Source organism: Bombus huntii, chromosome 4 (assembly GCF_024542735.1).
Source record: "Bombus huntii isolate Logan2020A chromosome 4, iyBomHunt1.1, whole genome shotgun sequence".
Classification (NCBI taxonomy): Eukaryota; Metazoa; Arthropoda; class Insecta; order Hymenoptera; family Apidae; genus Bombus; species Bombus huntii.
This window is the reverse complement of record NC_066241.1, coordinates 6664719-6687491: the sequence shown is the minus strand read 5'-3', so window position 1 is coordinate 6687491 and position 22773 is coordinate 6664719. Positions and strand designations below refer to the sequence as shown.

At 36.0% G+C, this 22773-nt stretch overlaps 4 protein-coding genes and 2 long non-coding RNA genes across 8 annotated transcripts in view; 3 read left to right on the top strand and 3 right to left on the bottom strand.

Annotated features, from left to right (window-relative positions):
- LOC126864649 (serine/threonine-protein kinase NLK) overlaps positions 1-10226 on the bottom strand; it is a 232167-nt gene extending 221941 nt beyond the window's left edge. For both annotated transcript variants that reach the window (XR_007689272.1, XM_050616192.1), the window contains exon 1: positions 8250-10226. Coding sequence is in view for 1 of the 2 variants with exons in the window: in XM_050616192.1 (XP_050472149.1) it covers positions 8250-8509 (260 nt within the window). In the remaining variant the exon portion in view is untranslated. The remainder of the gene's footprint in view (positions 1-8249) is intronic.
- A 1437-nt stretch (positions 10227-11663) lies between these two features.
- Positions 11664-17317, bottom strand: LOC126864642 (ubiquitin-protein ligase E3B). 2 transcript variants are annotated; one of them, XM_050616185.1, is made up of 16 exons: positions 16885-17317; positions 16433-16582; positions 16004-16331; positions 15727-15915; positions 15462-15653; positions 15197-15386; positions 14880-15119; positions 14625-14796; positions 14427-14545; positions 14185-14313; positions 13913-14111; positions 13551-13851; positions 13074-13466; positions 12829-12993; positions 12643-12754; positions 11664-12563 (listed from the first exon to the last, which is right to left on the bottom strand). In XM_050616185.1, exons 1-16 carry the CDS (start codon positions 17031-17033, stop codon positions 12391-12393), a joined length of 3201 nt encoding a protein of 1066 aa, XP_050472142.1. In that variant the 5' UTR covers positions 17034-17317; the 3' UTR covers positions 11664-12390. The 2 variants fall into 2 exon arrangements, with proteins under 2 accessions (XP_050472142.1, XP_050472143.1); XM_050616186.1 differs by having other exon boundaries at positions 14185-14304.
- A 109-nt stretch (positions 17318-17426) lies between these two features.
- On the top strand, positions 17427-18111 carry LOC126864666 (uncharacterized). Its single transcript, XR_007689279.1, has 2 exons — positions 17427-17575; positions 17662-18111. It is a non-coding gene; the product is annotated as an uncharacterized LOC126864666 (long non-coding RNA).
- Positions 17724-20422, bottom strand: LOC126864647 (pre-mRNA-processing factor 19). Its single transcript, XM_050616190.1, has 8 exons — positions 20269-20422; positions 19913-20062; positions 19557-19834; positions 19286-19480; positions 19056-19211; positions 18753-18983; positions 18326-18666; positions 17724-18239 (listed from the first exon to the last, which is right to left on the bottom strand). The coding sequence occupies exons 1-8, from the start codon at positions 20285-20287 to the stop codon at positions 18095-18097; spliced, it is 1515 nt and encodes a 504-aa protein (XP_050472147.1). The 5' UTR covers positions 20288-20422; the 3' UTR covers positions 17724-18094.
- On the top strand, positions 19228-19703 carry LOC126864665 (uncharacterized). Its single transcript, XR_007689278.1, has 3 exons — positions 19228-19376; positions 19444-19492; positions 19559-19703. It is a non-coding gene; the product is annotated as an uncharacterized LOC126864665 (long non-coding RNA).
- A 175-nt stretch (positions 20423-20597) lies between the features above and the next one.
- Positions 20598-22770, top strand: LOC126864662 (selenoprotein M-like). Its single transcript, XM_050616212.1, has 4 exons — positions 20598-20888; positions 20990-21060; positions 21438-21507; positions 21567-22770. Exons 1-4 carry the CDS (start codon positions 20790-20792, stop codon positions 21666-21668), a joined length of 342 nt encoding a protein of 113 aa, XP_050472169.1. The 5' UTR covers positions 20598-20789; the 3' UTR covers positions 21669-22770.
- Positions 22771-22773: the final 3 nt, after the last annotated feature.

The window sequence follows — 22773 nt, the reverse complement described above, 5'->3', positions numbered from 1 at the left end:
CTAGCATGAAATAGCGAAATGGTATAGAAGTCGGAAAATCAAAAAATGTGCACTTATCCTATGTTTTTCCCGCGTGGTTTTCCTTATAAAATTTTCATGAAACAATTTCATGTAACTCTTTACCAAACGGACGTCGGTAATCGAATTTATCTTTCCATTTCGCTACCTTTTGGCAACAAATTTTTTTATTTAGAGCAGACATCGATAAGAGATATATCGAGCAATTGACTGAATTTAAAAATCATTTGTCGAAGAAAATAAGAAATTTTAAGTCGTAATATAAATAAAATTTAAATGTCCAAAACGACAACGGAGTATCGACATGTGGGTTAATGAGTGAAAAACGAAAAACAAAAATAAAAAGAAAAAAATAAATCAATAACGGCTGCCAGGATTCGCAGTTCGTCCCTAGGTGGTTGTTAAATTAACGCGAATACATGGTCCGCGGTGTAATCCGCTTAAACCGATTTCCAGCGACGTAACAATCCGGATAGACGAATATACGGTACACAACGACACGTTTCGTTTCTTCACACCTGAAAATACCAGTGGAAAATGAAACGCACCCTCTTGCATTCTTATTTAAAACACGCTGCACTCTAATTTCCGACGTTTCTTGTTGCTTATACAGCCGAATAAATTGATAGTTACTCGAATCCGCATAATTTAGAGCAGCTTTTATTAATTCGAACATAACGAGTGGCTTCTTAACAGAGTATACTTTTTTCCAGTGATGAATGTGTACACTCTATACACTGTGATATGCAATTAAGCGCAACGCGCAGGAAATGCTCGTTTATACCCTTCGAACGTTCGTGAATAATGTTTTCAATAACAACAGGTATATCATAAAAAAAACGTTTAAGGTATTTCCAAGTACTTTTTGCCGTAGGTAATTCAAATCGTCTCTGTAATCTTCCGAAACGAATACCTATAGCACGAAGAAGAGTTATACTAAAAATATCCGGACATTTGCCTTGTGTTTCGGGATACAATTTAATTACGAAGCCGTAAATTACGATTATACGTCGATAACGAACGATTGCATTTTACATTATCACGTTGAGAATCGATTTCGAAGAGTGCAAGAAGCGTGCAACGAGATATTGTAATTTGCACGAGTAGAAAGAGCCATGGCACAAATTTTCAACAAAATTTACAGCAACATATTCCGCAAGATATTATCTAATTTCCAATCGTCTATTGATATTGAATATGTTTATTATTCGATGATTCTATAGGAAGAGAATTACTTTGTTTCTATGATAATGTAAGTACGTTCGCTTCCTTGACAACTTCGCTAAGAAAACAGCGGAACAAAACAACGCGAATAAAGAAAGCGAAGGATTAACACAATCGTGACGACAACCAAGTAGATGAAGCTCCGTTTCGAAACAGTTGGAACGTCCACAGCGAAACTTCGCTGTCCTGAACAAAAATGTACATCATCGAACCACACAGAGAGCTGCAACAATACGACAATGCTCTTCCTATCGAACCTTTTATATACTTGAGAATCTACCGCGTTACGTTCCATGCTGCGTTCAGAAATAACAATCCTTTGCGGACGACCCTGAAAAGCCCAGGTTGGGCACAATGTTGCAACGGAAACGCGGACGCGAATGAAATCCGAATAACACTTATCCTCGCGACCGTGCACGCAAGGCTAAAAAGCGGTCGCGCGACAATAGGTGAAAATGTGGCTTTCACATTTTTCCCTATGGATACCGAACCCCCGCCCACCCCGCCAAACCCCTCTGTTGCTGACGTTAATAGCCCGTTTTTCGAATAAACACCGTCTTTGTCATTTAAATGCGGTTACTCGATGCCGGCTGCTTCCGGTCCCAGGCTATTGTCGTCGATTACACTTGCACGATTGTGCGCCGCCGATAATTGAAATTGAAAGAAGAATATGTATTTTTTTCCTTTGTCTTTCGATTCGTATCTGTTTTCTTTGCTTTTTTTAAAGGATGTCGAATAAAGCTTCAAACTACGATCGAAAGGGTGAAAACTTGACGATTTTCTGGAAATAATGGATTAAACGAGAACAAGGGGAATAATATCGTGGCAAAAGTACATACACGCGTGTATTGAAATAACAAGAGTCACTTGATTGAGTTCAACGGAATAAAAAGAACAGAGGGACGTAATAGTTTTGAATGGATCTTTTATCGCGATTCTGTCACTCGAATTTTTGAGAACTTTGCTTTCCCCTAGTGCTCCACGCTGGTTGTATTTTTTTTGACAATTAACAGGACGTAAGGTTGCTGATGAATTTTTATACCAAGTATTCTTTACACTTCGTTCGCAAATATTTTGGAGCTTCTACATGCACTTGAAAATTCCTTCCAAATGTTATCAGTGATAATCGCGATAGTCGTGTCGCGTTATAGTGGCAATAAAATCTCAAAATACTTCGCACGTTATATACGTACACATATGTTTCGTACGACGAATGTTCGAATACTCTCGCGAGTCACTGTATCCAGGCAAGATTTTGTACGCTCGAGAGAGAAACGAGCAACTTATGGCAACAACGTTACGATCTTCTCTCGAGGATAATAACATCTGATTACTCGGTCGAGATGATCGGAAACTACGATTCAGATGTAGACTCGTGGAGTGGGGAATTCGAGAAATTTATGATTTAAATCCTTAAAGCATTCGTCTTTAAATGATTTTGACCATCGATACGTCACGACGTATATCTGTCATTTAAAAAGCGAATATATTATGCAACATGCAGCGCCGTGCTGTAGTCGTACGCATTCTTCATTTAAACATGCAAGCTCGTACACGCAATCTGGTCACGATTCCTCCTTATCTTGGAATGCCGCGGTTGTCATGGTGACTCCCACTCCCCCTTTCATTTTCCCACCACTCTTTTCCATGCCGCGGAAAACTGCTGACTCGTTGAATAAATTTCCCGCGCTTTCTTCCTACGAAATTCTCCGAAATTACAATTTTACCACGTCAGGGACGCGGTCATCCCTTTAAACTCGCGAATCCTTTCTAAATAAACTTTTTTACAACGCCAATATCTCTCATTGGTCCGTGAAATTAAAACGATTCAACGGCGATACAAAAAGAAAATTTCCATCGTTTGAGACGAGTTTTTGTCGCGTGCAAAACGATATCTGAATTGAAAGGTAGCATCAGATGCGTTTAACGAGCAATTGATCGCGCCGTTTTATCAACGAAACGAATCGATATCAATGAATCTCATTCAATGTTTTTCTAACGCGTTGCAAGATAAATAAAAACTTAGTGGTGCGAACTGGATTTATTAAAAAATAACGTTCGATCTAGATTAGAACGTAGCTTCGTAAATCCATAAAATAAATACCAATATGTACAAACGTAACTTCCATCGTAGTTTGACGAAAAACGATACAAATGTTTATCGTTATATGTAAACCTACAACAGAAATTTGACCTGGTTCTTCATCCAAGTAGATGTTCGGGTTTATCGCCCAGGTATTATGGCAATTCGTAGCGACGACATATTTACGTATTTACGACATTCGTTTAAACCGACTCATTATCCCAATGAAACAGTTATTCCACTGACACAGATATTAAGAACACGCTACATCAATACGTGAGCTTGTAAATAACGGCCGTGAAACACAAAGTACCCAGCAGGACTTTACAACGCCAAACGGTTATCCAGAAACGACAATAAACCAAATACAGCAACAAAATCCATCGGGCATCCGGTTCAGGCAAGCTAACGGTAATTATACCGACCGCAGGTCACGACGAAATTGTTGCGCGGTTCTTAAATCACACTCGGTTTCTTTTTCGTTCTTACGTTCGACCAAAATCCTCGCTAGGAACCTCGATGATTCATCGCTAACCAGGTAAACCTATAACGGAGAAAACAAAGGAAAAATTCCATCATACCTAATCCCTCTTGTTCATTTCCCTGGTTGACAAAAGGCGACACGGAAAATATTTCCTAGATGCTTTCAAAACGAACTCTCAGGTCTAGGGAATTTTCTAGAACAATTCCTAACATAAACGCAACGAAAGACCGGAACGATCTCTGGCGAGCCTCTGCGTCGCTTTAAATCCCCGTATGTAAATGAAACGATGACACGTCCGACTGTCGACGATATATTTCTCCCCATGGTAATCCTGCGCTTTATCTTACGACACTAGTTAACTTTATTTTGTTTACGTTCATCGGTAATTTATTGGACATTCCAGCGAACTCGTAATTTCTCTCGCGGTTCTCTCTCTCTCTCTCTCTCTCTCTCTCTCTCTCTCTCTCTCTCTCTCCATTTCACCAGCCGGTTCTCGTTATGTATTGCACTCACCATTGAAAATCGGAGATTTACGCCGCGGCGTGCAACATTTGCACGCGAGACACGCGAACCCTCGAATAGCCGGCGCGTTTCCTGTTTGCTCGCCTCTTATCGGTAAACAAAGAAATCAAGCGCCACGCGACGCGTTGTTACCGACCATCCTCTGTATTTTCAAACTTTTTTCTCGAGCTCAATTTCATTCAAATTAATGTCTTGTATATATGTAGAGTAAAGAAGAAGAAAATTGTAGAAACTCTTCGTGAATATATTTCACCTGTGTTTTACGAAATATTCTGAAATTTCATTGGCGCTGAAACGAATCACGATTGTCACGATTATATTGGTCAAATTTGGAAGAAAACTGAGATTGTACGTAGAAGCTACAGAATATCTATCGCAAGCACACGCTTCGCAAAGTTCGGCAAAGTGTTCGAACAACCAAATATTCTTTATGTTAGTACATCGCAATATTTAAACCATCTTTATCGTTGATTATAATTGTTTGCACATCAACCATTACCACCTATGATAAGTGGCAAACGTGTTGGTAAAGATTTACGTCTAAGACTACTTATTCATGCCGATTAATTCTTCGTGGATTAATCGCGATAATAGATCATGTCTCGTTCCGTTTTATAAAATTTCAATAAGTTTGCATAATACACGTGTAGTGGTAAAAATTTCCTATGGTATGGTGCAAATATTTTCGCGAGCTATCTTTATAAATAAAAAAACTGCCGGTATTATCATCCATTGTATGAAATCCTTCCTTACGAAATACACCATGAACGAAAAACTTTTTCTGAGAAACATACGCGGATTCCAAGTTCGCTTATTTAGAGATACAACCATTTACAATTCAAGGCGAGCGACGTGCAAACTGTGTGCAAGCAAATGGCAATTGAATTTAAACTCGCTCAAGGAGCTAGTTGGAGCGACGACAGAGCACGATCGCGTAATTTTAACGGTTGGCAAGAAAAATCGAAATCAGCCGATAATTACGTGTCCATTAAAACGTTCGGAGCACTGTGTTACCAGTGAATACCCTTGACAGTGGAAAGCAAACTCTTGTCGCGTAAACAGAGACCCAGTGCTGCCATTATTTGCCGGAGAATTAACCGCGCTGAAACACGCGTTTACCCAAACGCACGCTGACCGCGAGCCAATTATAAGAAAATAAGTCCAAGTGGCGCCTCGTACCGTAAGATAAATTAACACTCGATCTAGTAGTTTATTATATCTGTTGAACGGATAACTCGCCATTTATATTATGTTCTCAGACATTTGCCACGGAAAGTGTACGTTTTATCGGATTCACACGTACGCATACGCATACAGGATACGTCAAAAATCGTGGCATAACTGACAAGGTGGTAATTCCACGTGAAAAAACAAATCAATACAAATCGAATTCGAAAACTTGTTTAGCATATGCGAAGTTGGCTAATTATCGACTAAATACGAGCAAGCGATCAACAGACGGATATTCTACGTGCTATAGTAAACGAAAAATGTGAAATACAATTTTCCCATTTATAGCCTCGTTTTCAAGAAAATGCACTTTGAACGTGTTTGGTTAAGAATTGGCCTGGTCAGTCTTACTAGAAAATTTTATTCTACGTCTTCGATTCACTTTTTCCTGTAAAGTCGCTCCCTTGCCAATTACGCCATAATTACTTGATCACACTGTATATACTTTCTGAAATATGAACGCCGTTGAACCGAATAAAAATCCAAAATGTCTGTAATTCCGATCGATAGGAAATGAATTTTTCCTAGTATCGGTAACCGGTCAGGAATAAATGAGCCGGAACGTGTGTCCATAATTCTACGCGTGTGGGCGCTGTAAAAATTTCCCGAAATCGAGTTCCGCTGGCAATTTGTCGATTATCGAATTGCAGGATTATCGATACCGTTCCGAATGCCCGAGCACGACCCACGGAAACGCGAAGAAGCTTCGGAGAACGCGATACGACCGATAGACGTGTCCAGAAATAAAATTTAATGGGGCGCCACGTGTCGCTTAAAGTTTAAAGGGAGATAAATCAAACGAACAAGTTGAACGACGACAATGCGTCGTTCTATTCGTGGCATGTTTGCAAGAAATTGTCGTGTACATAATTTTAAATTGTTAGCTTCTCGAAACATGCACACTTTTTCTTTACTACATTTTCGTAATCTACGAACGTAATTTACGATACACGTCTCTAAATTGCCAATACACTATACCGTAGTAATTCACTTAGATAAACAGTAAAGTTAAGCAAAAAAAGAGCTACTATCGTTCCTAAACGAGAATAATGCTGTAAAATTACAAAAAAATCGTTGAGAATCAAGTTTTAATATACGAAAAGAAATGCGCTTATGTAAATATCTTTTCCATGTTTGAGATAATTTCACATCAATTTAAACCGCAAATGAAATCTTTTTCTCATATCTGTTTTCTATCCAAAAAAGTACAAGTTATCTTAATGAGATCTCGTATATATGTAATTACTTTCGGCGTGTAATATCACGAGAAAAGCCGGCTTTTTCATTTTACCAGAAGCAAAATAATCGTACTTCTGTATCATTTTACACTATAATAAAAATGAAGTGTACATTATACATGCATAGACTTCTCGTTCGTATCATACGTGTTTCTATAAACGAAAGAAACTTTCAACGTTGAATATGTCGAAACGCCATTTTAACAACTAGTCATACTCAATTTCTGAACTATAGAGACACGAAAGGGACGGGGAAAAATATAGTAACAGCTGTTTATCGAACTCGCAAATTATACAGGGTTGAAAAGAGGCAACGATTTATACACACGCTAAGAAGGAAAGTGCGTTTACTCTCTAGCGATCGTCGGAGAGCTCTCGTTCGACGCGTAGCGAACGTGGAAAGTGGCGCTAATTAGTCGAACGTTCCGTTTCCCGGGATTAAAATGTTTAGAAAATTTGTCGAGCTCGAAAGCGCGGCCGCGCGCGCACTCCAAACTTCCACGTTAATTACATATTGCTTCGACATGCTGCACGCGAATTGCCGCGCAGTGAAATTTGCTGACAGAATTTTCAATTCGAATTAATATTTTTTTCCTCCTGTTTTAACGTCGAGCCCGTGGGCGCACAGTAAAATGGAATACAAAATTACTCGAATATTTAACTGTCGACCGACGAACTTGATACGCCGGAAGATTATTTTGCGAATATAATGCAGCATAAAACAGTTGCTGTAACCGAATGATTTCCAAGTTCGGAAAATTAAAATCGAGCATGTCGGTACATCTTGTTTACGTTGTTTCCATATCGCGTTCCATACGTGTAAAGATCACAGCAGAAAAACACGATAAGTACATTCCTTTTTTGTTTACCGATTCTAATGTCTCTTTATGAACAAACAGGAGAATTTTAACGCGATATGATACAAAAGAACTAAATGTTCATCCTAAAAATAGTCGATGATTGGACGAAATTTTGAGAGAGACACGCGTTTACTTCCAAAGCCAAATGTATATAGACAATTTTGGTAATCCTTAATCCTCTGTACAAAATAGAAAGAGTGACTTATCGAGTTCTTCCCCTGAACAGACGCAAATATCTGTATATGTACGTTCATTACGAGAACGCGTTCATGCAACTAAAACTTCGTGCGATCGTAGTTCGTACAACAGAAGCTTGTGTACCATTTTGTGTATCTTTTCGTATTTCTACTTCTAACTAAACAGTAGTACCTATTTGTAGGTAGAAAGTTTTACAATGCTTAAAACAACAACTTTTAAAAGTAATACGAGTGCCATCTACGTCCCACCCAGAACATCATTTTCTTTTATATGACGATCGTTTTTATACAACAACGTCCGGACGTCGCGAAAAAAAACATGGAGATAAATAAAAGAAGCACGAGGTAAGAAAAAAAAGAAGAAGCAAATAGTTATAGATATAATCGACTTACCAGACAACGCCAAAGGCACCATATCCGATGGGTCTGTCGGGCTGAACGAGATCCTGGGCCGGCGGCGGTGGCGGAGGCGCAGGAGCGGCAGGGTGGTAGTAGGTGGGGGGTGCTTGGGCCGCTGCCGCGAGAACCGCTTGCCCCGGGTGGGCCCCCGTTGTCCCACCGCCACCTGTCGCCCCCGCCCCACCCCCCTGCATTAGCGACATAGACACGCTCATGGACACCCGCGAGTGCCGACTGGGCCCAACTACTGCCATCAAAACTCTCCTCTCTCCCTAGGGGCCACCCTCCTCAACCCTTTCCCGATTCACCGCCACCGCCACCGCCAAGGCCCCTGCCGCTTCAGGGAAGCCGGGACACGCCTCTCCTGCTCGTCGATTCTTTTCCGACCGTTTCGATTTTTCCTGCTCACTCTGTTTCACCTGTTCGATCAAACACTTCTTTCTCTATTAGATATCTCGTTATCGTTCCAGTGACGGGGCACACACGTGACACTGACACAACTTGAAGTTCTTTTTCTCGTTTTCGTTTCACCACAATAGCGATGAGAGCATTCGAAACGACTTTTTTTGGCTTTCAACGATTAAACTGGATAAGATTCTTGTAAGATCACTGTTATCCAAAAAAAGGATTGACTATAATAGACACGCCGTATCAACTTAGAAGTCGATAGATCTCGATATAGCTGTCGATTCCATATTTCGAGAAGCACGCGAATATTCCCTGGATCGAGTGATTCGATCGTCGATCACGATAATGGAAATCGACGAGTTTCGATGGAAAATTGCAAATTGCGTTCTGATGGAATATTACGTAGCTCAGTTTCGAATGTCGCGCGCTCTCGAGGTACGGCGGGAAGGGCTGAAGCTTGAGAAGCACGAGAGGCAAAGGGGACTCGTGACACCACGCTCGACGCTGCGGCTCGACGTCGCGTCCTTTTATCGCGACTTATGGCAAAAACGATACATGCGAAGGGTAACCTTCGGAGTAGAGGCGGTGTCCTCGTGTAAGTATTCCTTAGCACTGTCGATAGTAAACGGGGCGTTGCGTGTTCGGACGTTTCTACTCGGTACTGTCGAGAAAGGAAGAACAACACTTTCGTAGTTCCCACCGAATCCTTTGACGCTCGATGCGCTTTCTAAACCAGAAGAGCTATTGGATGCGTGAATGTCACCAATGCGGAATTATTAAAACTGAACGCGTGTCACGTTTTTTCGTTAGATTTACTCTCGCTACATCCACGGTAACGATGCTAGGTTATGTTTGACACACGCACGCAAGCCTGTTCTCCCTCTTCTCCGTCAGTTACGCTCAGCTGGCCTCATAACGTTACGATCGGAGGGACGGAGGTGGAAAGGGGGCGGTGCTTGTCCATAAGAAACACAGTAGCGCGAAACAGAGAAAGGAACGAGGGAACACTGAAAGGCTCGGTCGAGTCCTCGATGGCCACAGCGATTCCGGCTACGAGGGGCGGCCGAGTTTGTTCGGCGGTTTTCCGAATTTCACGAATGATTTCCTCACTGTCCGGGTCCTACGGCCGAGCCAGAAACACTGCCACTTCTCGTACAGATTAAGCACGCACACACAAACACGAAAACACGCGCGCGCGCACACACGAGCGAGAGAGGGAGAGAAAGAGAAAAGGAGTCTCTCGCGTAGCCGCGATAATGCGATCGTCGCGGTACGAACTAAACGCACGTCTTCTCGCAGCCAAAGCTTGTTGGCCACTAGTCGAAGGGAAGGTAACTTACACTGTCGACAGCGCCAGCTGCTCACAAAGGAGGTCACGTGACCTGCGCACTAAGCCGACGCGCAACCGTCCCAGCGATCTTTGCATCCTTGTAAATACGACTGTAAAACCGCACCAAACTCTACATATATCCTTCGCTTATATGTTATATTATTCGTTCGTTTTATTAATAAATGTTATAAGAACGTTTATTATATAAAGCATCGAACGATTGTTTATTTGCCCAAATATAGCGTTGAATGATTTAAAAATGAGCAGATTAATTTCATATACCGTGGCGCCTCGAATAGAGTCCTTTTTTCAAATTTTACACCGAGATATCAGGTATGATTGTTATAGGATAATATAATTGAAAGGCATGATGTAATTCAGTGTGTATATTTACAGTATCTTTGTGAATTATTATCGAATGTATTAAATTAACAAATTCACCGTTGTTCTCTCAACTGCGTCGCAATATGTATACACTTTTATAAAAAATGTTACAGAAGTACGAGTAACTCGAGCAAGCCATATTATACAAAGCGCGCTTTTTTGCTATTGATACGATTGTAAGGAAAACTCGTTTATATCGTGTTTGTATATTCTTTTTTTAGCGTAATGTCTAAAATAGAAAAATGATCCGCGTTAACAAGAACGGATATTGAATAAAAAGCCATCGGTTTCATCTTACAATCGTAACAATTTTATTTCGTATCTTACTCCATATTTGTATCGATATCCACATTTATCACATACATGTATCGCTCCAACGATAAGTATGTATATTCATAAAGGAAAGTATCATCTACTACTTTGTTCAATTGTACATATATTTGCAAGGCATGTATTCACAATTAACATTACAAGAGAAATTGGTTATCGACTCTGATGGAAAGTAACAAAAGCCAAAGTTATTATGTTCCGCGTTTTCTTGTTTCTATACATAATCAAAATAATTCGTTAGCTAGTATTCACATTGTGGACGTTAGTAAACTAGTTGGTACACGATTTAATCTAATTTACTTGTAAACTTATCGTTCTATCTCTTTAAAAAATGTTCGCTCTTTATTACTCTTCTACAGCATAGGTACAATCGGTGAATACAGGCCTGAAAAACTTACATACGGTCGTATAGGAAAATATGAAAAGATTACATCTCGAATTATCTTCTTCACACTAAATAGGCTTCTATCTTTGGTCTGACCGAATTTCCACCGACAATATCGCGAGTCATTCGTCGAAGTTACGCGTAAACCACGAGAAAAATAAATTTCGCTGTAATATCGTATTCCTCGCTATATCGCGGATAACACAGTCCTGATGCTCCCTCGTTTTCCATTTTCTCACGTTCGTTCGGGCTCATCGAAGATCACGGACGAACTGCAGTTACAGGAAATTCAGCTCGAAATGCTCAAATAGGAGAACAAACATCACAACTTCGTTCGATCCGAACAAACCGATCTTAAACACTCGAACGGTTATGGATTTTCAACCCATGAGCGCCCGTGGACACAATATATACACGTATATATTTCCAAACAAGATTATATAAATCTTTTTATACATCGTGTCAAAAATTTGTACAAAATCTTGCGAAAATAGCTTTCCCCAAAATGGAGCCTTGACTTTCAAATAACTCGACAATTTTAGAAATTTACGGACCTCTTCCTTTTCCTATCTTTTTTTTTTTCTTCTTTTTTCTCCTCTTTATTTATTCACCGGGCACCGATGGGCTCGGATTCAACACTCGCGTCATGCATTTTATCGATTTAATAGACTAACATTAATTCACGATACTATAAACTAACAAGCGCACAGTATTAGCAATATTAAGCTCATGAGGTACAGTGTGCTTTACACCATAAGTAATCTACCATTTGGCGAGAAGTTTTATAGAATGAAACTTCAAAACTTGAATATGTGCTGTGAAAACAAGGTAAATTCAACACACAGTACGATTGTATACGAAATAAGACAGAAGACATAAATCTCATAAAAATTTCAGAAACAGCAAGAAGGTAATTCATTTTTTATTATAACTATAAATTAATCTCGTGTCAAATTGATCGATAGGAACATTAGAAATTTCTTACTATAAAAAAAAAGAAATAACAAAATGATAAGGAAAGCAAAAACTTTGTTTCTTTATATGGATAATATCTCATAAAATTTGTGCGAGTCTTCAATTTCGTTTCAATAAATTCATTTAAAAATTTTGTTTTACAAATAATATAAATGAGAGTTATGCTTTTCTTCGATCTAGAGTCTCTGACATAATTACTAGAAACACCTCGCCTGACAATTTGGTTCGCGGCGGTTAGGCACCACTCAATCACTTCGTAGAAATTTTCGTTAGGTAATTTGAGCATATAGTATGCATTGGAATTACCTTAAACCAGGTGAAAATTATGAAAGTTCGAAGCCCGTATTACTAGTGACAGCGTAACGTAACTTCTCCCGTAAGGTACTTTTCTTTTGATAATTTGGTAATTTAAGAAGATTAAAGCAAGTAGACGATGTAGGTAGACGATTCTGCGGATCTTTCTTACGAATCGTAAAAAATCCTCTTATTACGCTACCTATTTTATAAAGAATGAATAAAATAAATAGAATAAATAGAAAGTATGAAAAATATATATGATGTTTATAGTTTCATACCGATTGTGTCACCGGTATCCTCGTCATCGCCAACTTCAACGCAACGAATCGAAAATGGTGGTTCTAAGTGTGCGAAACCCAATAATGGTGATTTCGAACAACTTGTGACAAACTATGAAACGAATAAAGATATAGAAATAAATAAAACAAACATTACTTACAATTATCATATATCGCACGAAATACCTTCAAAAATAAGCCTCTTTCTTCCTCAGAAAAATCTTTTTCTAGAATATCCCATAACCAGCACACCACACGATGACTATCGTGAAAACCACCATAATATTGTGTATGTCTTCGTAAATCTCGTAAATCTAGTGGAACATTATCACCCGAAATTAATCTCTGTAACTAAAAATAAAGATATTTTAAAAAAATACTTCTTCAAAAAACTAATTAGTCCTTTTTTTTTGTAAGAATGTTTATCTTACTTCTGGAGTGGAAAACAATGCCAACCATTCAGGATTGATTATAGAACGGAACCCTTTGATAAAAGCCGCTGTTTGATCTTTTATTTGCATGTGCATTCTAAAATGGGCCATTAAGTGTATATAATTGATTTTATTTTCATTAGTGACCGGCACTGCTCGTCCTCCGGGAACCAATTCGTGCGTAACTAATTTGCCTAAAACGTCTTCATCAAGAGAGAAAGTTAATTCTAACTGTCTAACATCACCTTTATAATGCTTCACAAGAGTAAGACTCCGATATAAGTCTCGATCTAAAGAAGCCAATTCGTCCAGCCAACTGTACAATGCTCCTCCTGTTTGCCCAGAAAATTGGGAAACGAAGAAAGATGCAAAAGGTACGTCTACTACAATGCCCTATAAAAGGTATTCTTTACAGAACATGATTAACTGACATTATAGTCTTGTAATTATATTTTTCTTTTTTTTTTTTTTATTTACCTCGTACACCGCTTTACCCAGCATACGACCAACAAATTCAAAGAGTTGCAAATGATTATCTTGCATAGATGATGTTGGAGATGGATAAAGTCGATTTTCACTAGTGACTTTAAATAAATTTAAAGATGGGTCAAAAACTTTTTTTATTGTCTCCTCTAAAAATTCTTTAAAGACTCCATCTTGGTCAATACCAGCTTCAGCTAAACCTTGCTCGTTTACAAAACGAACTCTAATTACGCCTTTAAGTGCTTGAGAGGGTAACATCGCTAATTGACGATATCCGTCCTCCACTATACGAGTTCTGCAAAATATTTATGTTACTATTGGTATGATACATTTAATACGAGAATATCCACCACTACCTGTGAACAACAATAAGCGTTGTTGGAGTACTATTGCAAGCACTTTCGGTTAGACCTAAAACTGCTTTTTCGTTAGCGACATGCTTACGAAACAGCACAACACGCTCCGAATGAGGAATAACATGCGGCATTTTAGAAAGGAGAAGAGCGGCACCTCGCCTGCCTTTCTCCAGGTCTGCTAGAAAACCAGACACTCGAACTTCCTGTTGTAAAACGTATTCATTTTGAAATCATATGATATAATTTAGTTAAAATAGATTAGTTTCAAATACTTAACTTTGCCAACCAGTGGCCTTCCGGGCAAAAGGTCCGTCTACAATCCCGGCGGTAAATTGCCATTAAAAGTGTGTGAAGAGAGGTGAAGAGGGGATTATTAGGAACTGATTTCACATCTGGAACATCTAAAACTTCAGTATATAGCTAAACCATTTATCTCTTATAATTATATATCATTAGAAGAAAACAATATGAAATACTTTATGAAAGAATATAATGTAAAGGCTATAATACACACCAAACAAATTATTAAGCACTGCCTTATACAGAAATTGGTTTAAAAAGTATGATATTGTTACAAAATCGCTAAGTTTGAACGGGTCTTGTTGTTCATACATTTCCATATCATCTAAAATTCTAATCAAACATATACATAAGTAGATTATTGATGCAGTCGTTTTTGTAGTTTATTTCCATATGTATAGCATAAACTTACGTAACATAATGTGTCATACAATCAGAAAATAATATCAACATTTGAAATTCAGGTGCTGTACATTTTGTATTAGCAGCTAAATGGTCCAAAAATGCTTTTAAACCACAATGTGGACCCAGTGTTCCCAAGAATAAATACATATGGTATAAAATTTTATCTTGATAACATAAACCTATTTTATAATAGATACATGTATAACTATCAACATATTATTCATTTTATATACATAATATTCAACATATTCTTAATACTTACCAGTCAATATTTCCATTTTCATTTGTGTAAGTGTATGTAAAGCAATTTGATAAAGGGAACAAATTAAAGCTATTCTAGTAGTTTCTGCACTTCCCAATTTCCTATAATTTTTAGTGTTATTATTCCTATTTGTACGTGCTTCCAAAAATGCTCTTCTGAAAATGTTGGTACCAACAGATGTACTCTGTTGTTCTACTGATGGGGGTATCTCTTTTTCAATAAGTTCTGTTAAAGGTTGGCCTATAAAAATTGTATTGTAATTTCTAATATTAACTCTAATGAATACTTGTTTATAGATACAAAAACCCTTTCATTACCAATCAACTGTGAAACTATTCTTCCTGTCCACAAACAGGCTAATTGTGATTTAACATATGGAATAGGTTCTTGTAAATATGTATCAACCTTTTGTGCAAGCCAACCAAGAATAGGATGCCAGTGAGTTAAATTACTTTGTTTTGCAACTACATATTGCTGACATGCCTCCAACATTTTTGTTACAACAAACTATAAAATTTATTTAAAAATGAAGTTTGTTTTCAGATCTACATAAAGATTGTATATTATGCAATAAGTCTGTACCGTAAAAGATGGAAAGTACAATTCTTTTAACACTTCATCTCTTTCAATATTAGCTAACTGTATTAAATTAGCCAACAAACACAGTGCATAACTACCTTCCAGAGCATTAAATACTATTCGTAAATTTTGCTCCGAGTTCAATAATTCCAGGCTCCTTGCAAATAAATTGTTTGTAATAAATGATGTAATACACTAAAATTATATTATAAAGAATATTATATGCTGTGAAATATCATTTGGAATTCATATATTAATTATTACGCACTACTGATGATATACTATTCAGATGATAGACCAATGCAGGTACGCTAAAAATATTAATTAAAAACAATGAAACCAATTTATCTGACATCTGAGAGGAGATTAATGGTCTCAGTGCTAATGTAACTGCTGCTGAAAGTGCAATTGGTTTTAAAGCAATTTCCACTCTACCCAATCCTTTTACTAGAAATGCCTAAAACAAGATCAAGTATCATAACAAAAACAAATACTTTGTAAAAACAAACACTGAATAATAAAACTACTATTAATAGGATAATCACTTGCATAATGGGATAAAACCCCTTGTTGACTAGGTGGCCCATTATGTTTGCACAAAGCTGATTCATACCAGCTTTGAGTTTTTCCATTCCTTCTACTTTCTGAATTGCCCATGTTCCTGGTGATGTAAAACTAACTAATGTATGTAATCTCAAATGGATGGATTTATGGTCAGACACTCTTTCTGGTTTAAGATTATCTAAACCAGTCAAACAATAAAATAATATTGTTTTCATCTGTGATATCCATGATATATAGCGATCTTTGCTTAATACAAGTCCTACATAAGAAATTTCTGGAGACTCAGAATCTAGAGTCAACACTAAATATCTGAAATATTTACTCTTTTTAATTTTCTTATACGTTTTTTAAATTTTTTATCTTTCTTCCCTTATCTACATTCGACATAAATATCTTTTATGCATACATACCTACATAGCTTTTCTATTCTTTCTTGAACCTTTTCTTTCTTATATATATACAAAAATTTAAAAATAATCTTATACACGTCCAAAGCAGGTTTTAACTTTATATTTGTTTCTGTGCCACCATCATTCAGAAAATTCGTATCAAACTCTTCCCTGAAAATCACATTTGTTGCTCTACTATTTTATATCTAGTTTCTTTTTACAATACACAAAGAGCATAAAAAATTAGCAAAATTACATTAACACAAATTTCCTATATTTTTGTGGCGAAGAAATATATGCGCATTCGATAAACGGAAGATTACCGAATGTAAATAAATACCGATAAGCGATTAAATGACTATAGTTATATGTATAACAAAAATTGATTTAAACGCCAACCCCAAATATGATTTGAAAAGTCATATAATTATCGTAAGCAGACATCGATATTTAAAAACGATTAAAAAACTCACAATATTCTTTTACGGGTCAACCATCCCCTAACATAAGCCTGAATTAAAATGACAGCAGCTTCTCTGTCTTTCTCATGGGCCCTTTCTTCCCTAGCGGCCTTCATTTGCTGAAGGAAGCTGTCTCTGGATGGTTCCTCAGCTTTAAACATTCTTGATTTACCCGGACCACCCGCTAAACACTAAATTATGCTAATGACAAAACATTGTCAGCTGGTCATCCGTGTGGTCACTCTAGTTGACACTGCGATTACAACCACCCACTAGAAAATCATCCTTTACAGCATTACACGTCACGTTGATTTCATTCGCGTTATAATCACTCTGACCGATCGGCAGCGATTGCCACTCGCAGTCGCCACACGTTTCTCACCATCACATAATCCGGGTATACATCTGAATGACAGACAACTACGACGGCCATTGTTATTAATTTGATTCGAGACTGAATATTGAGGACAAAGGATATTAGGTTAGGTTAAAAAGCACGTGACTAGTGGCGCCATAAGATCGTCCAAGTAAATTATCGAACTGTGTACGTGTGGACCACTTCGTTCCGTAATACTTTCAACTTTTCAAAATAGAATCGCAGAATTATATAGAAAATGGCATTTTATTTCTTATACTTGAATAAATTGTATTTTATCACTTTAAACGATATCCTGAATAATGGATACAGATGATAAACGAAAATGTTTGTTTTACATTTTCTTCATAAAAATAATATTGATTTTATAATACTATGCTATTAATGATCACCGTTAAAAATGTTTGTCACAGCTGTGATATTTTGGAAACACTTAACAGTTTGAAAGAGAGACTTGGATAAATATACATCTCCCTTGGGCTTAGAAAGCAATTTCCTTTATTACCTATATGATCATGTGTTATATAAATTAGGCGTTTTCGAAGGATTTTAATTGGTACCAATTATCAGAACTTAAGACTTGAGACTCGTAAAAATATGACTATCAAGGTAAGTGAAATAATTATCAAGGGTTCCATAAATCATTATTACAATTACATTTAGGTTCAGTTTCAATTATGAGACTTACAGCAATCATTCACAGTTCTAACTGTCCATCAAATTGAGTGATTTTTCGAACATAGATAGCCATGATAAAAATCGTGTTAGCGATGATCAGTAATATATACTATAAACTCTAATTTTAATTCTTCTTAAATTATCTATAGTATTTTAGTCACTAAATGCTTAAGGTAAACCATAAAGTTTTAAAGTTCTGTCCATACTAGTCGACGCTATATACTGCGCATGTTTTCCAAAACGAACACCAGTTGCGGCTGCCGTATGGTCATTAAGCACTTTCAGTTCTTGCCACTGTTTACACAAGTACACTCTGAAAGCAAGAATGGAAATATTAACATATAAGAAATTATTACTGATATAATTGAACTTGTATATGTTACATGAGATAATTTTTACCTTACGTCTGTTCCAGCTACTGCCAAATATGTTCCACTTTGATCAAAGCAAATATCTTTAACTTCATACGATTCTTCTAATTGAAGGGTTTTAAAGTTCTTTAGTTTACGCAAATCCCAAAGTTTCACACAAGAATCCTCTGCAGCAGTAGCTAAATAATAACCATTTTCAGAGAAACTAATTGCCGTAATTGGACCTGAATGGCCTGGGAAATTAGCTACATTTGATTGTTCCTTTAAATCCCAAATTTTCACTTGCGAATCCTGAGTCCCAGTGCCAAAGATCAATCCATCAGGGTGAAACTGAGCCGTGGTTAATGGTTGGCTAGCTTGTCCAGCAACCTATACATATTAAAGTAATATATGTATATATAATACATAAAACAAAAGTTTAGATATAGTTGTAGCCTTTTTTTTGGGAAGTATACCTTAGTCAATAATCTACCAGTACGTATATCAGAGAATGCCCAATGTTGATCCAATGATGAACTTAATAAATAATCGCCTGTTGGGTGTAAGGATAATCCAGTCACAGGGGCATCATGAGCTTTTAATAACAAAGTTGTTTGACTGGTTCCTACATTCCATACACGTATTGTAGTATCAGGTGATGCAGTCATTACAATATCTTCTTCTGGATGATAAATTACTCTAGTAACCTAAATATTATATGAAAATGTTAATCATTTAAGGATTTTAGGAATAGAATTGAAAAAAGAAATAGTTTATACCTTTTTAGTGTGTCCCTTTAATATTGCAACAACTTGCTCTGTATCTTTGTTAAATACTGTGGCATTTTTATCAGCACCACCTGTTAAGATTTTACTGGTATCTGCACTGTGAATGTCAAGTGCAAGTATACCAGGAACACTGGCTGAATGGAGACCCTTAAAAATAAATAAGTAACAATAATAACAAAGTATGAAAAATTTCTTACATAAATGAAGGAACACAATATTACAGGATGTGACGCAAGTGTTTGAAATGCGCGAATACTATCTTGTGGAAGTAGATCTTCAGGGACCGAACGTCCACGACGTTTCCTTTCCTGAGTGAGTACCGTTGCCCTTTCTTGAAGTTTTTGTATTACATCTTCAGTAATACCAGCTTGTTCCATAGGTTGAGCAGCTGTACCTCCAGCTTCTACTGCAAGTGCCTGCAGGATCATGTAGTTTATCAGCAAACATTCTTGATATGATGTATAAATAAAATTAATATAATTTTGTTCATACAGGTTGTGGGATAGTAGTAGCCTGAACAATTCCAGCCTGAGGTTTCAACGTTGCTAAAGCTTCTCTGGCTGCTGTTACTTCTTTTGTCAATCTAGCAATTACACGGCATGCTGCATCATGTTGATATAAAGAGTGAGATAGTTCCTGTCTAGCTGTTTGAAGTTGTTGCCTAAGCGTAAATGAATGTAACATAACAGCATCCCACTCATCTTGTAAAATTTTCAATATAGCTGGAATTGATGTGGCACTTGGTGGTTTAGGTTTAACTATTGCAGTTGCTGCAAAATAACAAGAATATTATTGATAACTGGATGTGATATTCAAAGACAAATATATAAAAAAAGCAAGAAATATACTTTTGATATCTATAAGTTGATCTACAGTTAATTCCTTTCCAGTTATGGGATCCACTCCATTCTCAGCTAAATATTTTTCAATTAAACGTTTTTCAAATATGGAACCAGATACTGGAGATACGACCGGGTGTTCCGGGACTTCGTTAGAAACTACACACAAAATTACATATTTATTTATCAGTAATAACGAAAAATATTCTAGGTTATGTTCAACTCTTGCCGGTATAAATCATAAACTTTGTTGCAAAAATGACCAATTCATTTCCATTATTATTATATAATATCAAAAACATGAAATTAATATAAATTTTTTTATTACCGATTAAAAGTTATTATATAAAGAAGAAAAAACTTACTCGCACAAGAGAGCGCCATTTTCACACACACGAGATGTACTTACTGCGCATGACGCTTAAGTTGCAATTTACTATATTATACTACTAACAGTAGTGGGGATATTTCCCCTTCTATTAGTAGCTTCTATATAAATTGAAATACATTATTTGTGTTTTAGCGTATTTTATACAATTATAATAACATAGAAACAAATTTTTATATGCATGTGTCTGTAATAATATGTGTCTGAGTATAAAATATAAAGTAAAATAATTTTGATAAAAAAAAATTTTAATAAGCAGAATTCTCACAAGTAATTATATTTTTTCGAATAAACGTTATTTGCATAGGGATTAAACGATACTAAAAATCTTTGAGAATTTTTGGATGTATGTTGGAAAGGAAATGTTTAGATACTTCAGTACATAGAGGTCATACTTAATAATCTCAAAGATGAGTAACGTTATCTTAGTATAAGCACTCTCTGATATAAGCCCTCAGCTCTAGGCTTCAGTAAGACTTCCGTTTTAGTGAGGTAAACATGGCTCCTTTGGAAGCTACACATTTATTCTTTGCTGTCGCTTTTGCAACTTCTAATATTAATTCAACAGACATTTATTATGCATCTGCAAGAGTTGAGGTATTAAATATATTTATTTTCATTAGCACAAACCTTATTACAACAACATGCCATGACTTTAAATCAAATTAGGACAGTTCAAAAAACCAGATTTTTTCCAGAGTTGCAGTGGTTGTCGTCTAAGTCGGCTCCCAGATGTTAAACAATTTATCTTTGAAGATTTACCTAACTAGTATCCTTTAAAATTTATCCCTTAAAAATTATTAAACTATCATATATACATTCATATATTACAAAAGTCGTTTCAGTTAAAGAATCAACTTTTTGATTTTACTTCTTCAGAAGTATCTCATTTATGATCAAAAACGGATAATTAATATTACACAAGAATTTTGAATGTGGAATACTTAATTTCTTTAAGTCTTCATTTTTTTTATCATATTTAAACTTTTACTATTGTTCTATATACATTGTAATATAATGTTTACATGTGTGTGAAAGATAACTATCTTATAATATTAAAAAAAATCTTTATTTAATTCTACCTAATTACAATTTCTTTTGTGAAGAATAAGAGTTAATTGTATAAATCCTTATAACTTTTCCTAGTAATAACGTCGAATTTAAACATATTCCAGGTGCAGTTCCAGAACTGCTTCTCTTTAATGATAATGAAGAGGTACAATAAATTTAATACACGAGTATTATGTAAGATAATTGAACGTTTTCACTTTTCAGGAAATAGAGAGATTACCTTTGTCAAGTTTGACACGGGAAGAATGCAATAATCTCTTAATTTCTAAAGGCTTTACGAAAAAGGCATCAAAAGATGAGATATAAAAATAAATGAAGTGTGTATAAATAAATATCTATAAATTTAAAAAGTCATTTTACAATATCTGTTACAAAATGACTTATTCTGATAATCATGTCTATGAATATAATCATGGATATAATCATGACCATTTTGTTGATTGTAGTATGTTTTTATGTTTATTTATAAATAGAAACAGGTACTTACTACCTTTCTAAATTAAATTGAATTTTAATAAATACTAATTACCGTAAAGAGGTAGTAGATATAATTCAGGTCCAAAGTTGGTATATGTAAAGTATTAAAAAGGGAGCATTATATATATGTACATGTATATATATATTGCACTCTGTTAAATAGTTTATAGTTGAAAAATAATTAGAGCACAAAATAGTAAACAATATAAGGACCTTTTGATGCACAAGTTACTGTCTTTGAGTACCTCATTTTCACATAGATGAGGGAGTATTATATTATCTTCCTGTGGAGCTGTAATCTGTGATATAACTACTAGATCCATAATGTGACAAAATTGATCATTATGGGATGCTTGGGTTTCTTTACTCAAAAGTTTTAGTTGTCTGGCTTGGACAAATAAAAATATTTTATGAACAAAATTAATAAACTCTTAATAAATAAGGATGGATATAACTAATGTACTATAGTGCATTAAAAGAAACTAGAATTTAATGACGATTTCGAATTAATTATTTATTTCACTACAAATAAAAATAATTTTATTTGTGACAGCTTCTGATACAACTGAAACTTCTGTAGTAGGGTATCCCGTGCATATTTATTTTAGTCATAATTTGCACAATATTGTTTCTTTTTTACTGCAACATTGAATTATTTATGTAAGACACAGAAGACAAACAACAAGCTGGAGATAAAAAAATTTGCACAAAGTGAAAGACAAAGATATAATATTGTAACAAAATTACCTAACATACATTCAATAACTTATGTAGAATAATTTACTATTTTAATTTGTGTCATATATCTACCTATGTTCGAAATATTACAGTGCACTGCAATTAAATTGTTTGTGTTATTAAATATGTATACTTACTATTATCTCTAATAAAAGCTATAGCTACAGAAGTTTAAAGGATTTCATCAAAAGAACGT